We start from the raw sequence: 27,898 nt of genomic DNA on the forward strand, positions 1-27,898 counted from the left end.
TTAAGAATTCTATTTTCTGGCAACCTACAGGAGCGAACAAGGCTCTCCCCTGTGTAGTGTTTTTATATCACCGATGTTGGAGACACTACTGGATCTGTCTGTATCACTCGTCCATGTTTTTCCTTCTGCGTCACAATGTGACTGATGGGGGATACCCTTTTGAAAGATGTTTATCTGTCTGTTCAAGTTCATATTGATCCGTTTTTCTCCTGGCATAGTGGTATATGTCATACAAATGTACACACACACACACACACACAACAACGAATACGAATGTAGACATGTGCCGATGTATAAAACAAAATGGTACGTATTTCCTTTAGATGTCCTCAACTGAAAATCACAATATTGTCCGAGGAAAGCCTTACTGTGGCTAAATTAGAATCCAGTCAGATGAGAGTGTATATTCTATTGTAGCTCCCCAAGTCTTTATGAGGGCAGTTCTAGATTAGGGAAGGAGAGGGTGAGGTAATACAATGGTTGGGTGAGGGGAAGTGAGGCAGGGTTATCCCGCGGGTGGCACCTGGAGGAGGGATCTACTCCCCTTCACCCCGTCCCCCTCACCCCATCCCCAACGCCCCATCCGCCACCCTGTCCCCTCATCCTGCCCCCCCCCTGCCCTGTCCCCCCACCCCACCCCAACCCCTCACCCACCCTGCCCACCCCCACAGCTTTGGAGCAGTATTAGACAGGGTCTGCCAGTCTGCCAGTGGGCCAGGATTAAAGCCACAATCAAAGGTAGATGGCTGTCCGAGCGGATGAATCCCTTTCTCTATGATGTACCTACCATCTGCCTGGAGGCTGATGATCCCAATGTGTTTTTACTAGGGGTGCGTCCCAAAACTAAGTCCCCCTAGCCTTAGTCAAACATTGGAGTCAACCTCAATTTGTCCCGTTTGGAGAGGTCTGAGGGCACCCAATATGCTCTAAATGGGTCGCAGCCAAAATGTCTGTATTTGTGTAAAGGTTTTTCACCAAGTGTTCCGGTGTTACTGGGGTGTTTCACACAAATTGCCTAATAGTCAATTGTTTGGCCAACCCTAGCCTAGGGACGAGGCTAGGTCAACCCCAATGTGTCTGTTGGAGATCTGAGGACACAAATTAAAACAGGAACCAAAATGGTTTTAGTCTGTCTGATGGGCTGAGAGAGAGCCAGAGTAATGAGGGTCAAGGTTCATGAAGGGGTAATCAGCGGTCTGGGCAGCACACTGTCAGAGCCTCAGACTGAAGCTCTATTCCATCTTACACTGGCTCATCTGGCTGTGAGAGCCAGATAGTGTGAACATAATAAGGCTGGTGACAGCAGGTCATCACCTCCTTTCCTACTAATGTTCCCATCTGTGGAAGGGAGAGTGGAAATAGCAGTGGAGTGAGTGAGTGAGTGAGTGAGTGTGTGTGTGTGTGTGTGTGTGTGTGTGTGTGTGTGTGTGTGTGTGTGTGTGTGTGTGTGTGTGTGTGTGTCCCTCCTCTACTAAATGCAGTCTCTTTCTGAAATGACAACCTGAGCCTGCCTGACTCTCACCACCACTGGCTCTTAGCTAACGTCGTCACAGGAAAGCCCTGTTTGCAGTATGTCTCACCAAGCAACAGAAACTGTCCATACAAAAAAAATCATCACTCACAGAATATTTTTTTGTGCGGAATATCATCAGGAATAATATCTTGACCTATAAACCCAGAAGATACACTATGTGGTGGACTGTTCATGTTAATCAGCAGTACAGTCACTCATGTGTTGGGTTCATCCATCCACAAATCAATATTTCGGTTGTAAAAAAAATATATTGTACAATGTCCTTATTCCTTCCTCAATATAATAGGATAGGTGTGGACCTGTCACACAACATAACCAGCCAGTATCATAACATAACCAGCCAGTATCATAACCAGCCAGTATCATAACCAGCCAGTATCACAACATAACCAGCCAGTATCATAACCAGCCAGTATCATAACCAGCCAGTATCATAACATAACCAGCCAGTATCAGAACCAGCCAGTACGATAACATGACCAGCCAGTATCATAACATGACCAGCCAGTATCATAACATGACCAGCCAGTATCATAACATAACCAGCCAGTATCATAACATAACCAGCCAGTATCATAACCAGCCAGTATCACAACATAACCAGCCAGTATCAGAACCAGCCAGTATCATAACATAACCAGCCAGTATCATAACATAACCAGCCAGTATCAGAACATGACCAGCCAGTATCAGAACCAGCCAGTATCATAACCAGCCAGTATCATAACATAACCAGCCAATTTCATAACATAACCAGCCAATGTCATAACATAACCAGTATCATAACATAACCATTCAGTATCATAACATAGCCAGCCAGTATCATAACATGACCAGCCAGTATCACAACCAGACAGTATCATAACATAACCAGCCAGTATCACAACATAACCAGCCAGTATCATAACATAACCAGCCAGTATCATAACATGACAGGCCAGTATCACAACCAGACAGTATCATAACATAACCAGCCAGTATCATAACCAGCCAGTATCATAACATAACCAGCCAGTATCATAACCAGCCAGTATCATAACATAACCAGCCAGTATCATAACCAGCCAGCATCATAACATAACCAGCCAGTATCATAACATAACCAGCCAGTATCATAACCAGACAGCATCATAACATAACCAGCCAGTATCATAACCAGCCAGCATCATAACATGATCAGCCAGCATCGTAACATGATCAGCCAGCATCATAACATGATCAGCCAGCATCGTAACATGATCAGCCAGTATCATAACAGGATCAGCCAGTATCATAACAAGCCAGTATCATAACATGACCAGCCAGTATCATAAAATTATCAGCCAGTATCATATCCAGTCAGAATCATAACTTAACCAGCCAGTATCATAACATAACCAGCCAGTATCATAACATAACCAGCCAGTATCATAACATAACCAGCCAGTATCATAACATAACCAGCCAGTATCATAACCAGCCAGTATCATAACATAACCAGCCAGTATCAGAACCAGCCAGTATGATAACATGACCAGCCAGTATCATAACATTACCAGCCAGTATCATAACATGACCAGCCAATTTCATAACATAACCAGTATCATAACATAACCATTCAGTATCATAACATAGCCAGCCAGTATCATAACATGACCAGCCAGTATCACAACCAGACAGTATCATAACATAACCAGCCAGTATCACAACATAACCAGCCAGTATCATAACATAACCAGCCAGTATCATAACATGACAGGCCAGTATCACAACCAGACAGTATCATAACCAGCCAGCATCATAACATAACCAGCCAGTATCATAACCAGCCAGCATCATAACATAACCAGCCAGTATCATAACATAACCAGCCAGTATAATAACCAGCCAGCATCATAACATAACCAGCCAGTATCATAACCAGCCAGCATCATAACATGATCAGCCAGCATCATAACATGATCAGCCAGCATCATAACATGATCAGCCAGCATCATAACATGATCAGCCAGTATCATAACATGATCAGCCAGCATCATAACATGATCAGCCAGCATCATAACATGATCAGCCAGCATCATAACATGACCAGCCAGTATCATAACATGACCAGCCAGTATCATAAAATGATCAGCCAGTATCATAACATGATCAGCCAGCATCATAACATGATCAGCCAGAATCATAACATGATCAGCCAGCATCATAACATGATCAGCCAGCATCATAACATGATCAGCCAGTATCATAACATGATCAGCCAGCATCATAACATGACCAGCCAGTATCATAAATTGATCAGCCAGTATCATATCCAGTCAGAATCATAACATAACCAACCAGTATCATAACATAACCAGCCAGTATTATAACATAACCAGCCAGTATCATAACAAGCCAGTATCATAACATGACCAGCCAGTATCATAAAATGATCAGCCAGTATCATATCCAGTCAGAATCATAACTTAACCAGCCAGTATCATAACATAACCAGCCAGTATCATAACATAACCAGCCAGTATCATAACATAACCAGCCAGTATCATAACCAGCCAGTATCATTTCCAGCCAGTATCATAACATAACCAGCCAGTATCATAACCTGATCAGCCAGTATCTTAACATAACCAGCCAGTATCATAACATAACTAGCCAGTATCTTAACATAACCAGCCAGCATCATATCCTGACCAGCCAGCATCATAACATGATCAGCCAGCATCATAACATGATCAGCCAGCATCATAACATGATCAGCCAGCATCATAACAGGATCAGCCAGTATCATAACATGATCAGCCAGTATCTTAACATAACCAACCAGTATCATAACATAACTAGCCAGTATCTTAACATAACCAGCCAGCATCATATCCTGACCAGCCATCATCATAACATGATCAGCCAGCATCATAACATGATCAGCCAGCATCATAACATGATCAGCCAGCATCATAACATGATCAGCCAGTATCATAACAGGATCAGCCAGTATCATAACATGATCAGCCAGCATCATAACATGATCAGCCAGCATCATAACATGATCAGCCAGTATCATAACATAACCAGCCAGTATCATATCATGACCAGCCAGTATCATAACATAACCAGCCAGTATCATAACATAACCAGCCAGTATGATAACCAGCCAGTATCATAACCAGCCAGTGTCATAACTAGCCAGTATCATAACATAACCAGCCAGTATCATAACATAACCAGCCAGTATCATAACATAACCAGCCAGTTGTCACGGTTCATGAATCCACTGCCTCTCTCTCTCTCTCTCTCTCTCTCTCTCTCTCTCTCTCTCTCTCTCTCTCTCTCTCTCTCTCTCTCTCGTTTGTGTGGGCGTGGTTCCCAATCTCGGCCTGATTGTCTGTGCCAGCTGGAATCACTTATCTTCCCTTTATATGTTCTGTAACCAGTGTTTCTTGTTGTCAGATCGTTGTTACTTCTCTGAGTTTGTGTCGTGTGTCCGTGCTCATCTCTCACCGCCCTTGTGTGGATTATCTGCTGTGCTCCCTCCTACCCATCCGGACACACTCCCCTGGATTTCTCAGCACGCTATCATCAGAAGACGCGCCCTAGTCCCTGGGTCGGATTCCATCTGAATACAGTCTGTCTGTCCTGTTGCTGCTGTAACTGTATTCATTAAACCATCGTTGCTTGCATCTTGCATCCGCCTCTGTATTGTCACAGAACGATCTGACCAGACCATGGATGCAGCGAGTTCAACGAGTCTGACCGAATTCATTTCCCGCAGTATCACGAGAATGGATCAACAAGAGGAGAACATCTCCAGCACAGGTCGGGCAGTACAAGCCCTTGTGACGCAGGTATCCCAGCTGACCCAACAATTACGACATCTGAGGGGTCTCGCTGCGCCACCTACACCGGCAGTTCAACCCGCCCCGCCAGAGCCGGATTCCCAGCTAGAGCCACGGCTACCGACACCAGAGGGTTATTCAGGTGATCCTGACTATTGCAGAGCTTTTCTTACGAGATGTTCCATGCAATTCTCGTTGCAGCCACGGACCTTCAACCGTGAACAGTCTAAGGTAGCATTCGTACTCACACTGCTATCAGGCAAAGCGGCTCTTTGGGGAACGGCGGTGTGGGCGAACCAGGACCCATGCTGCACCTCTTTCCAGACACTCTCCGAGGAGATGAGAAGGGTCTTCGATCGGGCCGTGGCGGGTAGGGAGGCGGCCAGACTACTCGCTGACCTTCGCCAAGGAGACCGTTCAGTATCGGAATACTCCATCCAATTCCGCACTCTGGCCGCAGAGTGTCAGTGGAACGAGGAGGCGCAGTGGGACATGTTCCTGCATGGGCTGGAGGACCGGATCCAGAAGGAGATTTATGTTCTGGACCTTCCCAGGAATTTAAATGGACTAGTGGAACTAGCCTTGAGGGTCGACGCCGGTCTGAGTCGTATTGGCCGCCGAGCATGCCCTAACAGACCGTATAACGACACGGAGGGCTGGCATGCCAGCGGCGGGAACACGGCCAGTTCAGCCTCCGCTCACGAACCCATGCAGCTGGGGAGAGCTCGCCTCTCCCGGGAAGAGAGGGAGAGGCGGAGATCCCAAGGACTCTGTCTCTACTGTGGTAGAGCGAGCCACTTTATCCACTCCTGCCCGGTAAAAGATCAGGCCCGGTAGTAAGCATGAGGCTACTATCGGGTGGTGTCACCACAGAGAAGACCTCATCATCTACTCTCCTCCCGGTAAGACTAAGATGGGCCACCCACACGCACGACACCCAAGCCTTACTGGACTCAGGAGCAGAGGGTAATTTCATGGACTTCAAGCTCGCTCACAAACTCCAGATTCCTATCACCTCACTCTCGCACAAGATATCCGTCAACGCTCTCAATGGTCAAGAACTCCCCAACATTTCTCACACCACTGAACCTATCACACTCATCACTTCTGGCAATCACACTGAGACACTATCATTTCTACTCATGGACTCACCCCTTGCACCATTAGTTCTCGGCCACCCTTGGCTCACCCAACACAACCCCAGAGTTGACTGGGGTCATAACTCTATATCCATGTGGAGTAACAAGTGCCTTGAGTCCTGTTTGGTGTCTGCTTGTTCGTCTGTGTCTGATTCTGTGTTTCTAGAGGAGGCAGTGGATTTGTCTAACGTGCCCGTTGAATACCTCGAACTGAAGGAGGTGTTCAGTAAGTCCCGTGCTGCTTCTCTTCCTCCGCATCGTCCCTATGACTGTGCAATAGAATTATTGCCAGGTGAGTCTCCGCCTAAAGGCAAGTTATATTCACTCTCTGTTCCTGAGAGGGAGGCTATGGAGAGATACATCTCTGATTCTCTGGCATCTGGATTCATTCGTCCTTCCTCTTCTCCAGCAGGGGCGGGGTTCTTCTTTGTGGGGAAGAAGGATGGTTCTCTGCGTCCTTGCATTGATTACCGTGGGTTGAATAACATCACAGTGAAGAATACCTATCCCTTACCGTTGATGTCCTCAGCCTTTGAAAGGTTACAGGGAGCATCCGTGTTCACTAAGTTGGATTTACGGAATGCATATCATTTGGTTCGCATAAGGGGGGGGGACGAATGGAAGACCGCGTTTAACACCCCCAGAGGGCACTTCGAATATTTGGTCATGCCTTTTGGGCTATCCAACTCCCCAGCGGTTTTCCAGGCACTCGTCAATGACGTGCTGAGAGACATGATTGATCAGTTCATATATGTTTACCTGGATGACATACTGATTTTTTCTTCTTCTCTCCAGGAACACGTTCAGCACGTCAGACGAGTGCTTCAGAGGTTGTTGGAGAATGGACTTTTTGTCAAGGCGGAGAAATGCATTTTTCATGCACAATCCGTTCCATTCCTAGGTTACATCGTCTCGACTGAAGGTATTCGCATGGATCCTGACAAGGTTAAGGCTGTGGTGGATTGGCCAAGCCCAGATTCCCGTAAGGCCCTACAGAGGTTTCTGGGATTTGCCAATTTCTACCGGCGTTTCGTTCGCAACTTTAGCCAGATAGTCGCTCCTCTTACCGCCTTAACCTCCCCCAGAGTGACGTTCAGGTGGTCCGATACAGCCGAGGCTGCATTCACCAAACTCAAGAGCCGCTTTGTTTCGGCTCCCATCCTCATAGCTCCCGATCCCTCGCGTCAGTTCGTGGTGGAGGTGGACGCTTCAGAGGTGGGGGTAGGTGCGGTACTTTCTCAACGTTCCTCTTCTGACGACAAGATGCACCCTTGCGCGTTCCTTTCCCATCGGTTATCACCTGCGGAACGCAACTACGACATTGGCAACAGAGAGTTGTTGGCAGTGAAGTTAGCACTGGAGGAGTGGCGCCATTGGTTAGAGGGTTCGGGGGTACCTTTTATAGTTTGGACCGATCACAAGAATTTTGAATATATCAGAACCGCCAAGCGACTCAACTCCAGGCAGGCGCGGTGGGCACTCTTTTTCGGACGTTTTGACTTCTCTCTCTCGTATCGCCCGGGTTCCAAGAATGTCAAACCCGATTCCCTTTCTCGCATTTTTGACCATTCCGAACGCCCATCCACTCCCGAGTGCATCCTACCCGGGACCCTAGTGGTCTCCACACTCACATGGGAGGTTGAATCGAGGGTCAAAACGGCCTTAGAAGGGGTAACGCCTCCGCCCGGTTGCCCGCCTAATCGGTTGTTTGTGCCGGAGGGGTGTCGGTCCGATGTTATTCGGTGGGGGCATTGCTCCAACGTAGCGTGTCATCCAGGAGTCAGCCGCACTAGCTTTTTGGTTAAGCAACGCTTTTGGTGGCCACTGATGGCTCGTGACATTCACAGTTTTGTCTTGGCTTGCTCGGTTTGTGCCACTGGGAAGACTTCTAATCGACCCCCAGATGGGTTACTCCAACCGCTGTCGGTCCCTTCGAGACCCTGGTCCCACATCGCGCTAGATTTTGTTACCGCCCTCCCGCCCTCCCAGGGCAAGACGGTTGTTTTGACCGTGGTGGACCGGTTCTCGAAGGCGGCTCATTTTATTCCCTTGCCTAAATTACCATCTGCCAAGGAGACAGCGGTAACTGTCGTGGATCACGTCTTTCGCTTACATGGCCTGCCAATGGACGTAGTTTCTGACAGGGGGCCCCAATTTGTGTCCAAGTTTTGGCAAGAGTTTTGTAGGTTACTGGGAGCGAGTGTCAGCCTGTCTTCAGGGTTTCATCCCCAGAGCAACGGTCAAACGGAGAGGGCCAACCAAGATTTGGAGAGAGTGTTGCGATGTTTGGTTTCTAAGAATCCCTCTTCCTGGAGTCAACAACTCTCTATGGTTGAGTACGCTCACAATTCGTTGCCAGTGGCAGCCACGGGTCTCTCTCCGTTTGAGTGTAGTTTAGGTTACCAGCCACCTATCTTTCCCAGTACGGAGTCCGAGGTCACTGTTCCCTCCGCTCACGCTTTCATCCAGAGGTGCCGTCACGCATGGAGCAGAGCCCGTGAGACTCTTCTCCGGGTGGGGGCGCGCACCAAGGCTAAGGCCGATCGCCACCGGTCGAAGCCTCCGGTATACGTCGTTGGCCAAAGAGTGTGGCTTTCTACTAAGAACATTCCACTCCGATCCGTTTCGAACAAGCTTGCCCCCAAATTTATCGGCCCGTTCAAAGTCACCAGGATCATTAGTCCGGTGGCGGTCCGGCTCAAGCTTCCTCCGGCGTATAGGAGAATTCATCCTACCTTTCATGTGTCTAAAATAAAACCTGTGTTTCAGGCATGCATTAACCCGCCGGTCCCGGTTCCCCCGCCGCCACGACTTGTTGATGGGGAACCCACCTTTTCTGTCAATCGTATTTTGGACTCTAGAAGGAGGGGACGCGGATTCCAGTACCTGGTGGACTGGGAGGGTTACGGCCCGGAGGAGAGAAGTTGGGTACCTGCTAGGGACATTCTGGATCACTCCCTTATCGATGATTTCAATCGACAGGTAAATTCGCCTGGGAACGCCAAGAGGCGTTCCTAGGGGGGGGGGTATTGTCACGGTTCATGAATCCACTGCCTCTCTCTCTCTCTCTCTCTCTCTCTCTCTCGTTTGTGTGGGCGTGGTTCCCAATCTCGGCCTGATTGTCTGTGCCAGCTGGAATCACTTATCTTCCCTTTATATGTTCTGTAACCAGTGTTTCTTGTTGTCAGATCGTTGTTACTTCTCTGAGTTTGTGTCGTGTGTCCGTGCTCATCTCTCACCGCCCTTGTGTGGATTATCTGCTGTGCTCCCTCCTACCCATCCGGACACACTCCCCTGGATTTCTCAGCACGCTATCATCAGAAGACGCACCCTAGTCCCTGGGTCGGATTCCGTCTGAATACAGTCTGTCTGTCCTGTTGCTGCTGTAACTGTATTCATTAAACCATCGTTGCTTGCATCTTGCATCCGCCTCTGTATTGTCACACCAGTATCATAACATGACCAGCCAGTATCATAACATAACCAGCCAGTATCATAACATAACCAGCCAGTATCATAACATGACCAGCCAGTATCATAACGTAACCAGCCAGTATCATAACATAACCAGCCAGTATCATAACATAACCAGCCAGTATCATAACCTGACCAGCCAGTATCATAACGTAACCAGCCAGTATCATAACATAACCAGCCAGTATCATAACATAACCAGCCAGTATCATAACCTGACCAGCCAGTATCATAATATAACCAGCCAGTAATCATAACATAACCAGCCAGTATCATAATATAAACAGCCAGTATCATAACCAGCCAGTATCATAACCTGACCAGCCAGTATCATAATATAACCAGCCAGTATCATAACCAGCCAGTATCATAACATAACCAGCCAGTATCATAAAATAAACAGCCAGTATCATAACCAGCCAGTATCATAACCTGACCAGCCAGTATCATAACATAACCAGCCAGTATCATAACATAACCAGCCAGTATCATAACATAACCAGCCAGTATCATAACATAATCAGCCAGTATCACAACCAGACAGTATCATAATATAACCAGCCAGTATCATAATATGACCAGCCAATACCACAGTACACCAAAGTGCCTCATTTTTAGCCAGCAGCTGACCACCCTGCATCCCACTGCTATTTGCCTCTGAATCTAAGCAGGGTTGGTCCTGGTCGGTTCCTGGATGAGGGCCAGTAGGAGGCATTCTTTCCTCTGGTCTAAAAACAAATATCCCAATGCCTCAGGGCAGTGATTGGGGACATTGTAGGGTGCCGTCTTTCGGGTGTTCTGAATCTCTGGTCACTAAAGATCCCATGGCACTTATTATGAGAGTAGGGGTGTTAACCTGGTGTCCTGGCTACATTCCCAATCTGGCCCTCGTACAATCATGGCAACCTAATCATCCCCAGCTTCCAATTGGGTCATTCATCCCCCTGTAACTTTTCCCCAGATTGTTGCTGTAAATGGGAATGTGTTCTTTGTCAACTTACTTGGTAAAAGAAAAACTAATAAAAACAATGTCAAACACAGGGACTTGGAACAGAGGGAATGTTATATTCCTATTGATTTCATTGTGTGAGTTCTCTTCTAATGTCACAGGTTCAGCACAGAAGCATTGTCACGGTACTGTGTTCAGAGAAGTGCTAGTGCCAAATCATAGAAGCTAAGGTTCTTGTGATTTATGAATCTGGGTCACAGTCCTTGTTCTGGCTTAGTCTTCCGTCACAGTCTAGTTTTGCATTATGTGCAGACTTGAAAAATGAATTTCCATTTCCTATCTTACTACTACCTCACTATCATGATGTCTGTCCTTGATTCACGTGGTTACTAACACCAACAAAATGGCTACTACTAGAAACAGTTAAACTACCTAGTACATCGTTCTCTCTAATTCAAGGTTAAGTGAATCTGTTTTGGGGGAGCCATTGTTCTCATCACGGAGGCATCAAACAAAGTGCCCTGTCTCCTCCTCCTCCTCCCTCTCTCTCCCTCTCTCCCCCTCTCTCCCTCTCTCCCCCCTCTCTCCCCCTCTCTCTTTCTCTGCTTCATCTCAATAGCATAAAGTGGCTTCTTCTCCTCGTCTCCATGCTTTAATCTCTAATGATGGGATAGAAATTGGAGGAGGATGCCAATTCCTCATAGAGATCCACCATATAGCTTTCATCTTCCTAGGTTTTCTAATAAGTGCCGTTGAAAGGAGAAGAGATGAGGAAACGCGGACAGGAAATTGCTATTCAGACGACTGAGATGCAGCCGAGGAATGTCCCCACTCTGAGATGCAGCCTCAGGCAGAAGGAGGAACCTGCCCTTGGGATGGAAATAGACGGTAATCCTGAGGAGGCTGTGGATAGGCATATTACCTAGCAGCTTTTATACATTTAACACTTAAAGTATACAGTCAGCACAGTACAGTAGATAGAGCTACATAACAATTATATTAAACCTTCAATCAAAGCACCAAAGGATCTGGGTGCGAAACACAGTTATTAAACTATTCCAAAAGTTAACTTTGAAGCTGAATCTTTAAATCAAATAAACATTTTAAAAATTGTCCAATTGAAATTGACTTCGGTCTGTGACGACAACATCAACGCTTGATCTGTCTCTGTCAAACACCTTGTAGATGTCAAGATGAGATTGTTTAGTGTGTCAGTCAGGCTGGCGTGGACCTCACCACAGGAACCGACAGAGCCTCGTTAGTCCAGCCTGACACAGCCCAAAAAAACACAGGATGGATCCCAAATTGCACACTCTACCCTATATAGCGAGGGCAACACGGTACCATCTGGGGCGTGGGAACACACACACACACACACACAGCACCCCACGTCCCATCACACTGGCATGTATCTGGCTCTGACTGTGTGTGTTTGCTAATGAGGTCTCTTCAAATCACAAGTGTTAAACAGCAAGAGGTGCACTATATGCTGCCTGTGATTTGGCTGTGAGCACAGTACTGACAAGTCCTATTCAATGCAATTAAACGTTATTCATCTTTGACGGGCAATTATAGCGACTACTCCATCCTTTTGTAGATACAATGCACAATTCATTTCCCTGTGTAACTGCCGTTCACCATATCTCATCATCCTGACCTTCTAAGTCCTACGTCCACAGTACCCTCTGGGCTTCCATGGATTCCTTCTAGTCAGCCAATGATGTCATAAAGGTCTCTATGCACCTCAATAAGAAAATGTGCTCAACATGCTCACAAATGAACTCGTAAAGATGCACACAGATGCACACACACACACACACACACACACACACACACACACACACACACACACACACACACACACACACACACACACACACACACACACACACACACACACACACACACACACACACACACACACACACACACACACACACATCACTGGCTGATCTCTCTCTCCCCATTTAGGCCAAGTCAGCTGATGATGTCATTGAAGTGTGGATTAGGTTCTATAAACCAGGCTTGCAGCAGGGAGGCAGTCATAGGATACTACCTTTCCAACAGGTCAGTTCTGCCCTGCTAAAGCTGCCCCGGGTCAACTATAAGTGTTGTGTAAACATCTAGGAACAACAATGACTCAGCCGCGGGGTGGTAGGCCACACAAGGGCTACCACCTCGCTTCAGTACTCAACGGGACCACTGAGTACTGAAGTACTGAATCTCTGTCCATGGTTTTACTGTCAAAATGTAACGAGTACTTCTGGGTGTCTTTGAAAATGTATGGAGTTAAAAGGACATTATTTTTCTTTAGGAACATAGTGGAGTAAAATTTGTCAAAGCTATAAATAGTAAAGATCCCCCAAAAACTACTTAAGTAGTACTTTAAAGTATGTTTTACTTAAGTACTTTACACCACTGGACACAGTTAGGTCAGAAGATGTATAGAATTGCTTTAAAACTGCTGCATGTTTTTTTCACCCCGTGACAAAATGTGTAGAGTTGCAGGTAATCAGCTTTAAACCTGCAACAATCTCTCCACCAACCAGAGGGTTGTGAACCGTTTGTGTCATGAATAATGCTTGTGCCTATAGAAATAGACGTGGCGAGGGGCATGGAATGTTGCCCAATGCTGGAAGTGGGGCCCCCTTCGAGTGAAAAAGTTTGGGGACCCCTGGACTACAGAGTGCAGACATTCCAGTGGACACTGGATACAGTACTTCATCACTGGGTAGACTGGGTCCAATAGGTCTGTACCATTTGTATTTTCTGAGGCGTGCGATGCTTCATGTTCTGTGAAGCGACTACAATATTAATCACATCTGACTTGGCCGCTCTGAATTTGTGTTTGTCCCCTCCCCCACTTCCTGTACAGATAGGAACACACACACACACACACACACACACACACACACACACACACACACACACACACACTTATTTTGCATCTGACACAGGCTTTGAATGCATCACTTGGAAAGAAACTCAAGTAATCTCAGCTAGACCTACAGTCAAAAGGCACACAGACACAGTATTTGAAATCAATACAGCCAAGAATAAACGTAGCTTGTGAAACCATGCATCTCAGCATCCACGGTTGAGGACATTCCAATGTACTGTATACAATGTCATAAACCACATTTACATCAATGATGTGTATAAACCCTAGATGACTGAAGCCACCGCGCAGTCATCTTGGTACTTTTGGAAGCTAATATAAATGCATTTCTTAAATGTCTACATTCGTTTTTGAAACATTTATTATATTACAGACACCTTAATGAATACTTTTAAATTATTTCGTGTGAGCTAAACAACAAAAAAATATAGGAACAAATATATATTTTTTTGAGATGACTAATGTTGCTGTCCCCACTACAACAACAAAATACTTACATACGTGTCATTTGCCCTTGAAACATTTAAATGATCTACTGTAGAATTCCATTCATTCTTATGGAGGACTGCTCCTACTGGGGAGTAGCAATATGGCCGACCGCTGGCTACAAAGCCTCTCAATGGCCAATACACAGCTTCAGCAACCCAGGGTTTACACACGTCATTGGTTTCCGTCCAACCATTTCATTAAGATGAATTACTTGAAAAAAAGTCACGACTCGGCTGATGAAAATGCCTGTACAACTGTATAAATGCCGGCAAGACAGTTTGTTTGTTTTTGACACGGTGGGATCTTTTTGTGTCTGTAAAGTGTATTATGCGAGAAAGAGCAGTGGAAATGCTCAAATATTGATATAATAGCCATCATATCGAAGTAAACTTCACACAATGATATGTTGTGTGGTCGTCCCACTATGACTCGGAAAAACCATGCAGTTTATTAGGCTATTTATGAAATAAGTTATGATGAACTTCAAAGGGTGGTGGATGTGTACCCACCTAGCAAAATGCAGTTGAAAAGACGACTAGGCTTGACTTCCAATCTACGTTCGGTTTTGGTTGAAAGTTGAAAAGACGTGTTTTTCATATCGTTGAAAATATGTATTTTTTTAATGGCTTTGAAAATATGTATTTTTTTATGTTGAAAAAACGACTATGTAAAGACGTCCATCTACGTTCGGTTTTGGTTAAAAGTTTGTTGTTTCGTTTAACATACTTGCATACACATGGACACAGTATAAAAGAAATTGGTCTATGATTTTTTTAAATGAACAATCATACATCACTCCAGTATCTACAGACAGTATTTATTTACAACATTCAAGTGCTAATAGTCTTTATTCCACTACTGAAGAAGCATGACTCAAATCACCTACACATATTTCAAACATCCAGCCTGACAAAAGATACATTTTTTATTATTCCATGTCTCACCATTAAGTGAATTATTGACAGTTAACAGTTATACCACTTGAATGATAATATCAGTAGCTAGCTATTACAGTTGTCACTCAGTAATAAAGTGAAGTTCATCACAGCCTAACAAAACTCTGGTAATAGAATGCACAGCTCTCTCAGTTTGGAACTGCATTCTTCAGTGCTCACAGACATACCCACAGAGAGGTAGTGAAAGTTTAATCAAAATGTGGACCTGATTCATGATTTTGAGCGCTTAAAACATGTTTGACTGAGGGGGAATAGGTTTTGTTGTGTCCTATTCAAAACTGTCTTGGTGTGTTTGGACCATTCTAGTTTGTTGGTGATGTGGACACCAAGGAACTTGAAGCTCTCAACCTGCTCCACTGCAGCCTCGTCGATGAGAATGGGGGTGTGCTCAGGCCTCTTTTTCCTGTAGTCCACAATCATCTCCTTTGTCTTGATTACGTTGAGTGATAGGTTGTTATTCTGGCACCATAATGATGGTGTTGGAGTCGTGCCCGGCTGTGCAGTCGTGGGTGAACAGGGAGTACAGGAGGGGACTGAGAACACACCTCTGAGGGGCTCCAGTGTTGAGGATCAGCATGGCGGATGTGCTACTATCTACCCTCACCACTTGGGGGCGGCCCATCAGGAAGTCCAGGATCCAGTTGCAGAGGGAGGTGTTTAGTCCCAGGGTCCTTAGTTTAGTGTTGAGTTTTGTGGGCACTATGGTGTTGAACGATGAGCAGTAGTCAAAGAACAGAATTCTAACGTAGGTGCTCCTTTTGTCCAGGTGGGAAAGGGCAGTGTGGAGTGCGATTGATTGTGTCATCTGTGGATCTGTTGTTGCGGTATGCAAATTGGAGTGGGTCTAGGATTTCCGGAATGATGGTGTTGATGTGAGCCATGACCAGCATTCCAAAGCACTTCATGGCCACCGACGTGAGTGCTATGAAGCGGTAGTCTTAGGCCACAATAGACGTCATATCACTAGGGGTACTTGTCGGCAAGCAACAGAGGGATGTTTGACATCGGTGGCACAGAAACTATCCCCATCCCCATGTACTGTCTGCAGCTCTCTGAGTTAAAACTGATGGCTATTTGTCACAAACGCAGAACTGTCAACTCTCATCACATGTATAATACATCTCAGTTACACCAGGCAGGTACCCAATCTGCCACCTCCTCCACCACCTCTTCCACCACCATCCTACTCATCCTTTGTTTCTTGCCCCAGGATGACCGTGGTATGAGCCAGCACTGCAAATCAATTGGAGAGTAAAGGGATTGATTGCATCAAAGAAAAACATATATTGTTTTACTGCTGCTCTTTAATTATTTGTTACTTTTATTATTGTTTTTCTTTTTGGGGGGGGGTATTTTTCTTAAAACTGCATTGTTGGTTAAGGGCTTGTAAGTCAGCATTTCACTGTAAGGTCTACACCTGTTGTATTCGGGGTATGTGACAAATATAAATGGATTTGGTTTGATTTGAAACAGAGAATCATGTGTCTTGGACATGGTCTAAAGGTAGATCAAATCCAATTTTATTAGTCCCATGCACCAAATACAACAGGTGAAACCTTACAGTGAAATGCTTACTTACTTAGATATGGTGTGCTGTGGATTCTATCACTCAATATAGCTGACATCATGATTACAGCCTACAATATGTCATGTTTTAGTTCATATGCTTCATAAAGAGTAATGTATACTCTTACCAAAGGCAATAGGTGTCTATAAAAGGCATATCAGACCTCAAAATAATCTCTGTCCATATTACAGTTCTTGAAAGCATTACAGTTTCCACTACTTTTGATAATGTTTTTCCAGTTTCCTTCGTACAATAAGACGCTGAAATGGTCTCACATTCGTTCTTATGTGTTGTTGCCACGACAAACCACAAACATTTCCACTTCCAACCAGCTTCCAGCCTTTGCTCATACTGAAGGAATGTACACATTTGTAAACATGTGTGCACACTGACACCTAGTGGTAGGGAGTAGTAGCGCACAAGACTATCACAGTTTGTGGGCAAGTGGCACAGTCTTAACTCTGTCTAGTTCTACTATTTATCATCTTGAAATCAGATTTTAAACTTAACCCTAACATTAACACCACCATTAACCTGATGTCTAACCCTAACCTTAAATTAAGACCAAAAGCTACATTTTGTTTTCATACACTTTTAGGATGGCCAATTTTGACTTTGCCACTTGCCCCCCCCCCCCCCCCCCTGTCTTGGGTTCTCAGCTGAACATATCGACCACAGCAGGCTCCATGGGAACGACAATCTCAATGTTCTTTTATAGCATTTAGAAAACGTTAAGACTCCTCACTTGCGATACGTTTTTTGAGAAATAAAGCCCTCTACATTCACATCATACCGAAATAATTTCACAAATGCAAAAATATACACACTGTCCACTGTTTTAATCGGTTTTAACAGCCAACATAATTCAGTTACGTCACTATTGTGGCGTCCTTCTTCCATTACATACAGGTGTTCGGAGATGCTTCGATAGCTAATTTATAACAGGTTGTCACCTCTGTCTTCCATTAACAAGCGCTGTAACATGGAAATATGGCTGTGTGGGTACCCTAACATTCTTAAAGGTGTGTAGTTATTTAACCTTTTTGTCTTGTGGAACAATTGATGTTGAAAATTCCTGGTGTTTGTGATCCCTTGACGCAGACCCAGCCGAGAGCGTGGTGAAACAGAGGTGACACAGTCTGTTCTTTTGAGCTTTGATTTAGAGTCTTTACCTGACAAAGTCATGATATACAGTTGAAATCGGAAGTTTACATACACTTAGGTTGGAGTTATTAAAACTCGTTTTTCAACCACTCCACAAGTTTCTTGTTAATAAACTATAGTTTATTAACAAGTCGGTTAGGACATCTACTTTGTGCATGACACAAGTAATTTTTCCAACAGTTGTTTACAGATTATTTCACTTCCAACTCACTGTATCACAATTCCAGTGGGTCAGAAGTTCACATACACTAAGTTGACTGTGCCTTTAAACAGCTTGGAAAATTCCAGAAAATGATGTCATGGCTCTAGAAGCTTCTGATAGGCTAATTGACATCATTTGAGTCAATTGGAGGTGTACCTGTGGATGTATTTCAAGGCCTACCTTCAAGCTCAGTGCCTTTTTGCTTGACATCATGGGAAAATCAAAATTAATCAGCCAAGACCTCAGAAAGAAATTGTAGACCTCCACAAGTCTGGTTCATCCTTGGGAGCAATTTCCAAATGCCTGAAGGTACCATGTTCATCTGCACAAACAATAGTATGCAAGTATAAACACCATAGGACCATGCAGCCATCATACTCATCAGGAAGGAGAAGCATTCTGTCTCCTAGAGATGAACGTACTTTGGTGCGAAAAGTGCAAATCAATCCGAGAACAACAGCAAAGGACCCTGTGAAGATGCTGGGGGAAACAGGTACCAAAGTATCTATATCCACAGTAAAATGAGTCCTATATCGAAAATAACCTGAAAGGCCTCTCAGCAAGGAAGAAGCCACTGCTCCAAAACTGCCATAAAAAAGCCAGATGACGGTTTGCAACTGCACATGGGGACAAAGATCATACTTTTTTGGAGAAATGTCCTCTGGTCTCATGAAACAAAAATAGAACTGTTTGGCCATAATGACCATCGTTATGTTTGGATGAAAAAGGGGGAGGCTTGCAAGCCAAAGAACATCATCCCAACCGTGGGGCGGCAGGGTAGCCTAGTTGTTAGAGCATTGGACTAGTAACCGAAAGGTTGCAGGTTCAAATCCCCGAGCTGACATGGTACAAAATCTGTCGTTCTGCTCCTGAACAGCCAGTTAACCCACTGTTCCTAGGCCGTCATTGAAAATAAGAATTTGTTCTTAACTGATTGCCTAGTAAAATAAAGGTACAATTTTAAAAACGGGGATGGCAGCATCATGTTGTGAGGGTGCTTTGCTGCGGGAGAGACTGGTGCAGTTCACAAAATAGATGGCATCATGAGGGAAAATTCTGTGGATATATTGAAGCAACATCTCAAGACATCAGGAAGGATGTTAAAGCTTGACCACAAATGGGTCTTCCAAATGGACGGATGACCCAAAGCATACTTCCAAAGTTGTGGCAAAATGGCTTAAGGACAAAAAAGTCAAGGTATTGGAGTGGCCATCACAAAGCCCTGACCTCAATCCCATAGAAAATTTGTGGGCAGAACTGAAAAAGTGTGTGTGAGCAAGGAGGCCTACAAACCTGACTCAGTTACACCAGCTCTGTCAGGAGGAATGGGCCAAAATTCACCCAACTTATTGTGGGAAGCTTGTGGAAGACTACCCGAAACGTTTGACCCAAGTTAAACAATTTAAAGGCAATGCTACAAAATACTAATTGAGTGTATGTAAACTTCTGACCCACTGGGAATGTGATGAAAGAAATTAAAGCTGATATAGATCATTCTCTTTTCTATTGTTCTGACATTTCACATTCTTAAAATAAAATGCTGATCCTAACTGACCTAAGACAGGGCATTTTTTACTCTGATTAAATGTCAGGAATTGTGAAAAACTGAGTTTAAATATATTTCGCTAATGTGTATGTAAACTTCCGACATCAACTGTATGAGTTATGCTGTTAGAGCTTTTGTGCCGAATGCAGTGAGGTGTTTCAGGTGTCACATTTACAGGGAATGTCACAGCAGTGTGTAGGAGGGAGAATCCAAAGATGTGGGAATTTTGCCGGAGGACATGGGACAGAGGAATGTGTAGTTTCGGTAGAAAACTACTGTAGGGGTGCTCATGTTGCTGGGAATCCGAGGTGTCCGGTGCGTGAGGCAGGTTGAGGTTGCCAGGTTTAGAGTAGTGCAGAAAGTGTCCTTTGCTGAGGCATTTAAGAAAGTAGAGGAGGATGGGTCAAGGGTGAGGGATTCTGAGAGGATTCCTGTGAATAGTAGTCTTCATAGCAAGGGTTATCAGCTGTACCGCAGAGGTGTAAGGCACCGAAAATAGATGTTTTGGTGGCAGCTGCAGAGAAGTATTTGGGGGTACGAGATTTGACTTCAGAAGAGTTACAGGGTGTATTGAGTGAGTGGTGTCTCGTCCTTTCAGGTCGTTGGCCTGGGGTAGGATCTGATAGGGTTAAAGTAGTGGAATAAGGTGATGGATGGATTTTAATAGTATAGGGTTAGTTGGTAGGGTAGCCTCATTAAAAATAGATTTAAATTTTATATATATACACAGTGCATTCATAAAGTATTCAGACCCCTTGACTTTTTCCACATTTTGTTACATTACAGCCTTATTCTGAAATTGATTAAATAGCTTTTTCTCTCAACAATCTACGCACAATACGCCATAATGAAAAAGCAAAAACAAATGTATAAAAAATAAAAAATGGAAATTTACATAAGTATAACATAACATTTACATAAGTATTCGGACCCAATGCACTTTGTTGAAGCTCCTTTGGAAGTGATTACAGCCTTGAGTCTTCTTGGATATGACACACCTTTGGCAGTGATTACAGCCTTGAGTCTTCTTGGGTATGACACACCTTTTGCAGCGATTACAGCCTTGAGTCTTCTTGGATATGACACACCTTTGGCAGCGATTACAGCCTTGAGTCTTCTTGGGTATGACACACCTTTGGCAGCGATTACAGCCTTGAGTCTTCTTGGGTATGACACACCTTTGGCAGCGATTACAGCCTTGAGTCTTCTTGGGTATGACACACCTTTGGCAGCGATTACAGCCTTGAGTCTTCTTGGGTATGACACACCTTTGGCAGCGATTACAGCCTTGAGTCTTCTTGGGTATGACACTACAAGCTTGGCACACCTGTATTTGGGGAGTTTCACCCATTCTCCTCTGCAGATCCTCTCAAGCCCTGTCAGGATGGATGGGGAGTGTTGCTGCACAGCTACTTTCTGGTCTGTCCAGAGATGCTTGATCGGGTTCAAGTCCGGCATCCGGCTGGGCCACTCAAGGACATTCAGAGACTTGTCCCGAAGCCACTCCTCCTGTTGTCTCGGTTGTGTGCTTAGTGTTGTTGTCCTGTCGGCAGGTGAACAGTCACCCCAATAAATGTTTTGTCATACTGTCAGCCAATCAGCATTCAGAGGTCGAACCATCCAGTTCATTGCACGGTGTAGCCTATTTATGTAGGCCACCCGGATAATAGCTGTCCCATTCTTTCTGCCATGATTCCACCATAAATCTTCATGTGCACAAAGAACATATGCCACAAGGACCTAAGTGTTGGCATAGCAGTTTTCTATCTATCAATAGATCCGGTCCGGACAGAGATACTCCTCAAGGGAAGAGAATAGGAGTGTCTGCTCTTGTCAACCTATTTCTATTATTAAACCTCTGCTATGCCATTCTCTTGCTTGAAGGTGGAGCTGCTTCTCATAGGTGAATCTTTTCTTCTTATTTTTTCCCATGGCCATACAATAGCCAAGTAGCCTATGAATAAAGGTTTATTATGGTCTACCCTCTCCTGTTTTTCTAGCAAGAGGCAGCTTGATGTACAAGTACACTGGACAGGACACGAGTCTATCCACAGGGTCTTACACCCAATCTGAGCAGAGACACGTCGAGTCCCATTTTTACAGTCTATGGTATGACTCAACCCGGGGACCGAACGGCCAACCTTCCAATTTAAGGGCGGACACCACAAGGACACTGAGTTGGTTAATGAAAAAAACAAAACTCATTCAAATTAAATAAATATACATCAGAATATATTTACGAAATTGTTTTTTTCATTAACTTTAAAGAACTGTATGTCTCACAACATAGTTAGGACTTTCAATTTTTAATTTAACCTTTATTTAACTAATCAAGTCAGTTAAGAACAACTTCTTATTTACAATGACAGCCTACCCCAGACAACGCCCAATGGGACTCCCAATCACAGCCAGATGTGATACAGCCTGGATTCAAACCAGGGTGTCTGTAGTGATGCCTGTAGCACTGAGATGCAGTGCCTTAGACCTCTGCGCCACTCGGGGAGCCCAAGGATGAGCCATGAAGATGTCTTGAATATGCCCATGTCCCTTTTTCTCAACTTACAGTCTGCTTAGCTAGTTTAGTGCTACACAGTTTTGATTTAGTATAGCTATGGAGTGAGAGTGCTGGGAGTGAGGAAGTAAAGGGACTATCCCAGACCCCATTGGGAGGGTAGGAGTGACAGCTCATTGTATCTCCTCCCCTGCCGGTGCTGCTGTCAACCTTCAGCTCTTCTCAGTCTCATGCTGTACTTGTGTGAAATGAGCCCTCACTTAATGCCCGTCAGTCACACCAGATACGTGGGCAAACATAAACACACAAGCCCATGTGGGAACAGCTCATTACCCTTTGTTTCTGATGTCAGAGAAACTAGAAATGGAAATGAACATTGATTACAGTAAATTTAATGACACAGAAATCACTATCGGCCACTCGCTGTGAGGCACTGTCGAGCAGAAAACCGTTGTTAAGAACCCCTCCCTCTCTCCTACAAACATGCACACAGTTATGTAAATAAGTCTCCATATGACAGAAAAGTACAGAAAATAAAGTCTCCATATATGGTCACATGACGGGAAGCTCTCCTCTGGCTGAATATTTGCAGGGTGAGCTGTCCCAGTGGTCTCAGACCAACACAGGAAGGAGCTGATCGGCCCTGTCTGTCTGTCTGCTTGCCCTCTCAGTCTGCTTGCCTGCCCTGTCTGTCTGCCTGCCCTCGCTGTCTGTCTGCTTGCCCTCTCAGTCTGCTTGCCTGCCCTGTCTGTCTGCTTGCCCCCTCAGTCTGCTTGCTTGCCCTGTCTGTCTGCCCGTCCTCTCAGTCTGCTTGCCTGCCCTGTCTGTCTGCCTGCCCTCTCTGTCTGTCTGCTTGCCCTCTCTGTCTGCTTGCTTGCCCTGTCTGTCTGCCCGTCCTCTCAGTCTGCTTGCCTGCCCTGTCTGTCTGCCTGCCCTCTCTGTCTGTCTGCTTGCCCTCTCTGTCTGTCTGTCTGCCTGCCCTCTCTGTCTGTCTGTTTGCCCTCTCTGTCTGTCTGTCTGTCTGTCTGTCTGTCTGTCTGTCTGTCTGTCTGTCTGTCTGTCTGTCTGTCTGTCTGTCTGTCTGTCTGTCTGTCTGTCTGTCTGTCTGTCTGCCTGCCTGCCTGCCCTCTCTGTCTGTCTGTCTGCCTGCCCTCTCTGTCTGTCTGTCTGCCCTCTCTCTCTGTCTGTCTGTCTGCCTGCCCTCTCTGTCTGTCTGTCTGCCCTCTCTGTCTGTCTGTCTGCCTGCCCTCTGTCTGCCTGTCGTTATGCTTGCTTTCAGTCTCTCTCCGTTTGTCTGAATGCCTGTCTACCTGTCTGTCTGTTTTTCTGTCTGTCTGTCTGACACTCACCCATAGGCAGTCCCTCGCAGCCGCAGTCTGACATGGTGACGAGGGACTGTTAGTAACGTCTTCTCTCCCCTCCAGCTGTGTCAGAGGGCTCCTGCTTCTCCTCCTCTCACAGAGTGTGTGTGCTGTCCCTTCACTACACGGCAGGCTGTGTGAGACCCTGGAGCGGAGTGGCCACCGTCTAACAGGCCGTGGGTCTGTCTGTCTCTCCGAGTGTGCTTTGACTGCGGGACCCTAAGCATGCCTATCATAACACTAATGTCCAGGCTGCTATTGGACAGTACATCTGTTGGCAGCCCTACCCATCGGGATGACTCAGCTCATTTCATCTTATGAATATTGAGAGGCCTCCTTTCTGAACCTAAAAAAAGGTGTCAAATCCATGCTTTCTTTTAGATTTTAAATGTCCATACATTTTCTGTACATTTCCTGCAAGAGAAATAAATGATCTTGAAAAACAAAGAGACATTTAGCAAATACAAATATTTAGATTTGCTTTACTGTTCTTTTTCGTACCGGAGAAACATGATATTGTCGAATGTTACTTTTCAAAGGGAATGTAGCATCCGCAGCAGAGAGAGGATTTCATCCAGAACACAGCTGTTGCTTTAAGGAATGATACCTCCTCAGTCGAAAAAGACTCCTGCATAAACGTGGGAGTGCTTCTGTGAATACTTTGGTTCTGTTGGCAGAAGTAGTAGTAGTGTATTTCTGCCACTAGAGGGCGCCAATGTTAAATTGCACATTGTATTGGTATTCATGCTTAACACTGCAAAGGCACAATTGTTTGAAAATATGTCATCTTGTCTCCCAGCCTTTATCTGCACTGATTAGAACAGTTTTGATAGGTGAATACAATATGGTGCTCATCATTAGTGGCTTTTCAGCTGGTCAGTGCAGTGAAGAAGAGGAGGTTAGGTGGCGACAGACTTACATTTTTTATTTAACCTTTATTTTGACAGGGACTGTTAGGGAGTCTTGCTGAGACCAAGGTCATTTTTGCAGATGAGCTCTTACACATCAATACAGTATAAAAAGCCAAACAGAGAAACCAAAACACATTCTTCATGAAAATAAAAAATCCTCGATCAGCTGTTTGAAATACCCTCGAGGCAGCAAATCATTAAAACAACATTTTTTTGTAGTTTATTCCACAAGGTGGCAAAAAACTCTGTAGAAACCAAAATAATTTCCAGAGTTAGCCATCACCGAGACTGGGTATGATAACTATGGCTAAATGTCAGTAATGATGTTAGGTACAGCGGGAGTTTTTTGTAGACGAGCTTTATAAACAAAAAGAGAGCAATGCATCAATCTACCAGACTTTAAAAAGGGACAACCTACTTTCTGATACAGAATGCAGTGAACCTGAACCTGTCGCCTGTAATAAAGTGCTGTGATATACTACATCCAATGGTTTCAGTTCATTGGCAGCTGCATTCACATAGATGTTGTCACACATAATCTAGAACCAGCAGGAATGTTGACTGAATGATCTGCTCTTTGCTATGTATCGAGAGGCGTGACCTATTTTCGAAAGAAGAAGACCATTTATATTCTCTGTTTCTTAACTAACTCATCAATATGCTTTTTAAAAGATAGCTTTTCGTCAATCCAGATGCCCAGATATTTATAAGTGGGGACACGGTTAGTGTGGGGCACCATCCAGTGTACTAATGCATAATTCTGTCTTTCAGATGGGACGTTAAACGGGTGTCCTGACTCTCTGTGGTCACGAAGGATCCCATGGTCCCTATCGTAAGAGTATCCTGGCTAAATTCCCAATCTGGCCCTCATGCCATCATGGTCACCTAATCATCCCCAGCTTCCAATTGGCTCACTCATCCCCCCCCCCCCCCCCTCCTCTCCCCTGTAACTATTCCTCAGGTTGTTGCTGTAAATGAGAATGTGTTCTCAGTCAACGTACTTGGTAAAATAAGGGGGCATTTTTAAAGGAAAAATATACATTTTTAAGTGTTTTGAAAATGAAATATACTTGGTTTTACCCGTCATTAGGGCAGTTTAAAACCCTGATGATAAATGAGTTCACCGAGGTGTGCAATTTTTTTTGATTTGCCTTTAACAATTTGTTTATGATGTTTATGATGCGCATGATGTGCATGATGTTTGTGATGTTTATGATGTCTGTGATGTTTGTGATGTTTATGATGTCTGTGATGTTTGTGATGTTTATGATGTCTGTGATGTTTGTGATGTTTATGATGTCTGTGATGTTTGTGATGTTTGTGATGTTTGTGATGTTTGTGATGTTTATGATGCCTGCGATGTTTATGATGTTTATGATGTCTGTGATGTTTGTGATGTTTGTGATGTTTATGATGTCTGTGATGTTTGTGATGTTTTTGATGTTTATGATGTCTTTGATGTTTGTGATGTTTATGATGTCTGTGATGTTTGTGATGTTTATGATGTCTGTGATGTTTATGATGTTTGTGATGTTTGTGATGTTTATGATGTTTGTGATGTTTGTGATGTTTATGATGTCTGTGATGTTTGTGATGTTTATGATGTCTGTGATGTTTGTGATGTCTGTGATGTTTATGATGTCTGTGATGTTTATGATGTTTATGATGCCTGTGATGTTTGTGATGTTTATGATGTCTGTGATGTTTATGATGTTTGTGATGTTTATGATGTCTGTGATGTTTATGATGTCTGTGATGTTTATGATGTCTGTGATGTTTATGATGTCTGTGATGTTTATGATGTCTGTGATGTTTATGATGTTTGTGATGTTTATGATGTCTGTGATGTTTATGATGTTTTTGATGCCTGTGATGTTTATGATGTTTGTGATGTTTATGATGTCTGTGATGTTTATGATGCCTGTGATGTTTATGATGTTTATGATGTTTATGATGCCTGTGATGTTTATGATGTTTATGATGCCTGTGATGTCTGTGATGTCTGTGATGTTTATGATGCCTGTGATGTTTATGATGTTTATGATGTTTATGATGCCTGTGATGTTTATGATGTTTATGATGCCTGTGATGTCTGTGATGTTTATGATGCCTGTGATGTTTATGATGTTTGTGATGTCTGTGATGTTTATGATGTCTGTGATGTTTATGATGTTTATGATGTCTGTGATGTTTATGATGTCTGTGATGTTTGTGATGTTTATGATGTCTGTGATGTTTATGATGTTTATGATGCCTGTGATGTTTATGATGCCTGTGATGTCTGTGGTGTTTGTGATGTTTATGATGTCTGTGATGTTTATGATGCCTGTGATGTCTGTGATGTCTGTGGTGTTTGTGATGTTTATGATGTCTGTGATGTTTATGATGCCTGTGATGTCTGTGATGTCTGTGGTGTTTGTGATGTTTATGATGTCTGTGATGTTTGTGATGTTTATGATGTCTGTGATGTTTGTGATGTTTATGATGTCTGTGATGTTTATGATGTCTGTGATGTTTATGATGTCTGTGATGTTTATGATGTTTATGATGCCTGTGATGTTTATGATGTTTGTGATGTTTATGATGTCTGTGATGTTTGTGATGTCTGTGATGTTTGTGATGTTTATGATGCCTGTGATGTCTGTGGTGTTTGTGATGTTTGTGGTGTTGTAATGTAATGTACTTGTTATTGTATTTTGTGTCTTGTAGTTTTATCTTTTATTTTATGTCCTCAGAGCACCATTGAAAATGAGACTCTGGTCTCAATCGGGTTCCCCTGATTAAATAAAAGTTAATAAACAAGTAAGTACCAATTTCAGTTTATTGGAAAGAAAGGATCAAGCAGATCAGCCAAAGTGGATATTTTTTTACATTAATCTTTATTTATTTATTTAACCTTTATTTTACTAGGCAAGTCAGTTAAGAACAAATTCTTATTTATAATGACATCCTACTGTGGAACAGTGGGTTAACTTCCTTGTTCAGGGGCAGAACAATATATTTTTACCTTGTCAGCTCAGGGATTCAATGTAGCAACCTTTTGGTTACTGGCCCAACACTCTAACCGCTAGGTTACCTGTCGCCCCAAGCAAGGCATCTAGAACATCACAAGTAGAAAGTTGTTGAAATGAACACAAAGATTCACTAGAAGTTGATGGGATTTTCCAACGAGCCAACTGGAGTCTGAGAGAGGGAAGAGCAATCGACTGACTGACCAGGGTCAATTAAACCAACATCTCTTTCAAATCAAAGACATGTAGATATAAAATGCTGATTAAAAGAATAATTTATCTCATTTTTCTCAGTAATTATGCCAGAGTCGGACACAACTTGCTTAGGCAGGGAAGGAATGGAATTTCCACACTTTTAGACAAATGAGA

At 44.1% G+C, this 27,898-nt stretch overlaps 1 protein-coding gene across 2 annotated transcripts in view; it reads right to left on the reverse strand.

Moving 5' to 3' along the window:
* The window catches only part of LOC109894707 (echinoderm microtubule-associated protein-like 1), an 85,726-nt gene extending 61,926 nt beyond the window's left edge, over positions 1-23,800 (reverse strand). For both annotated transcript variants that reach the window (XM_031829228.1, XM_031829227.1), the window contains exon 1: positions 23,596-23,800. In XM_031829228.1, coding sequence (XP_031685088.1) covers positions 23,596-23,629 — 34 coding nt within the window. In that variant the 5' untranslated portion in view covers positions 23,630-23,800. The remainder of the gene's footprint in view (positions 1-23,595) is intronic.
* Positions 23,801-27,898: the final 4,098 nt, after the last annotated feature.

This window comes from Oncorhynchus kisutch, linkage group LG7, assembly GCF_002021735.2.
Source record: "Oncorhynchus kisutch isolate 150728-3 linkage group LG7, Okis_V2, whole genome shotgun sequence".
NCBI classification, from domain to species: domain Eukaryota; kingdom Metazoa; phylum Chordata; class Actinopteri; order Salmoniformes; family Salmonidae; genus Oncorhynchus; species Oncorhynchus kisutch.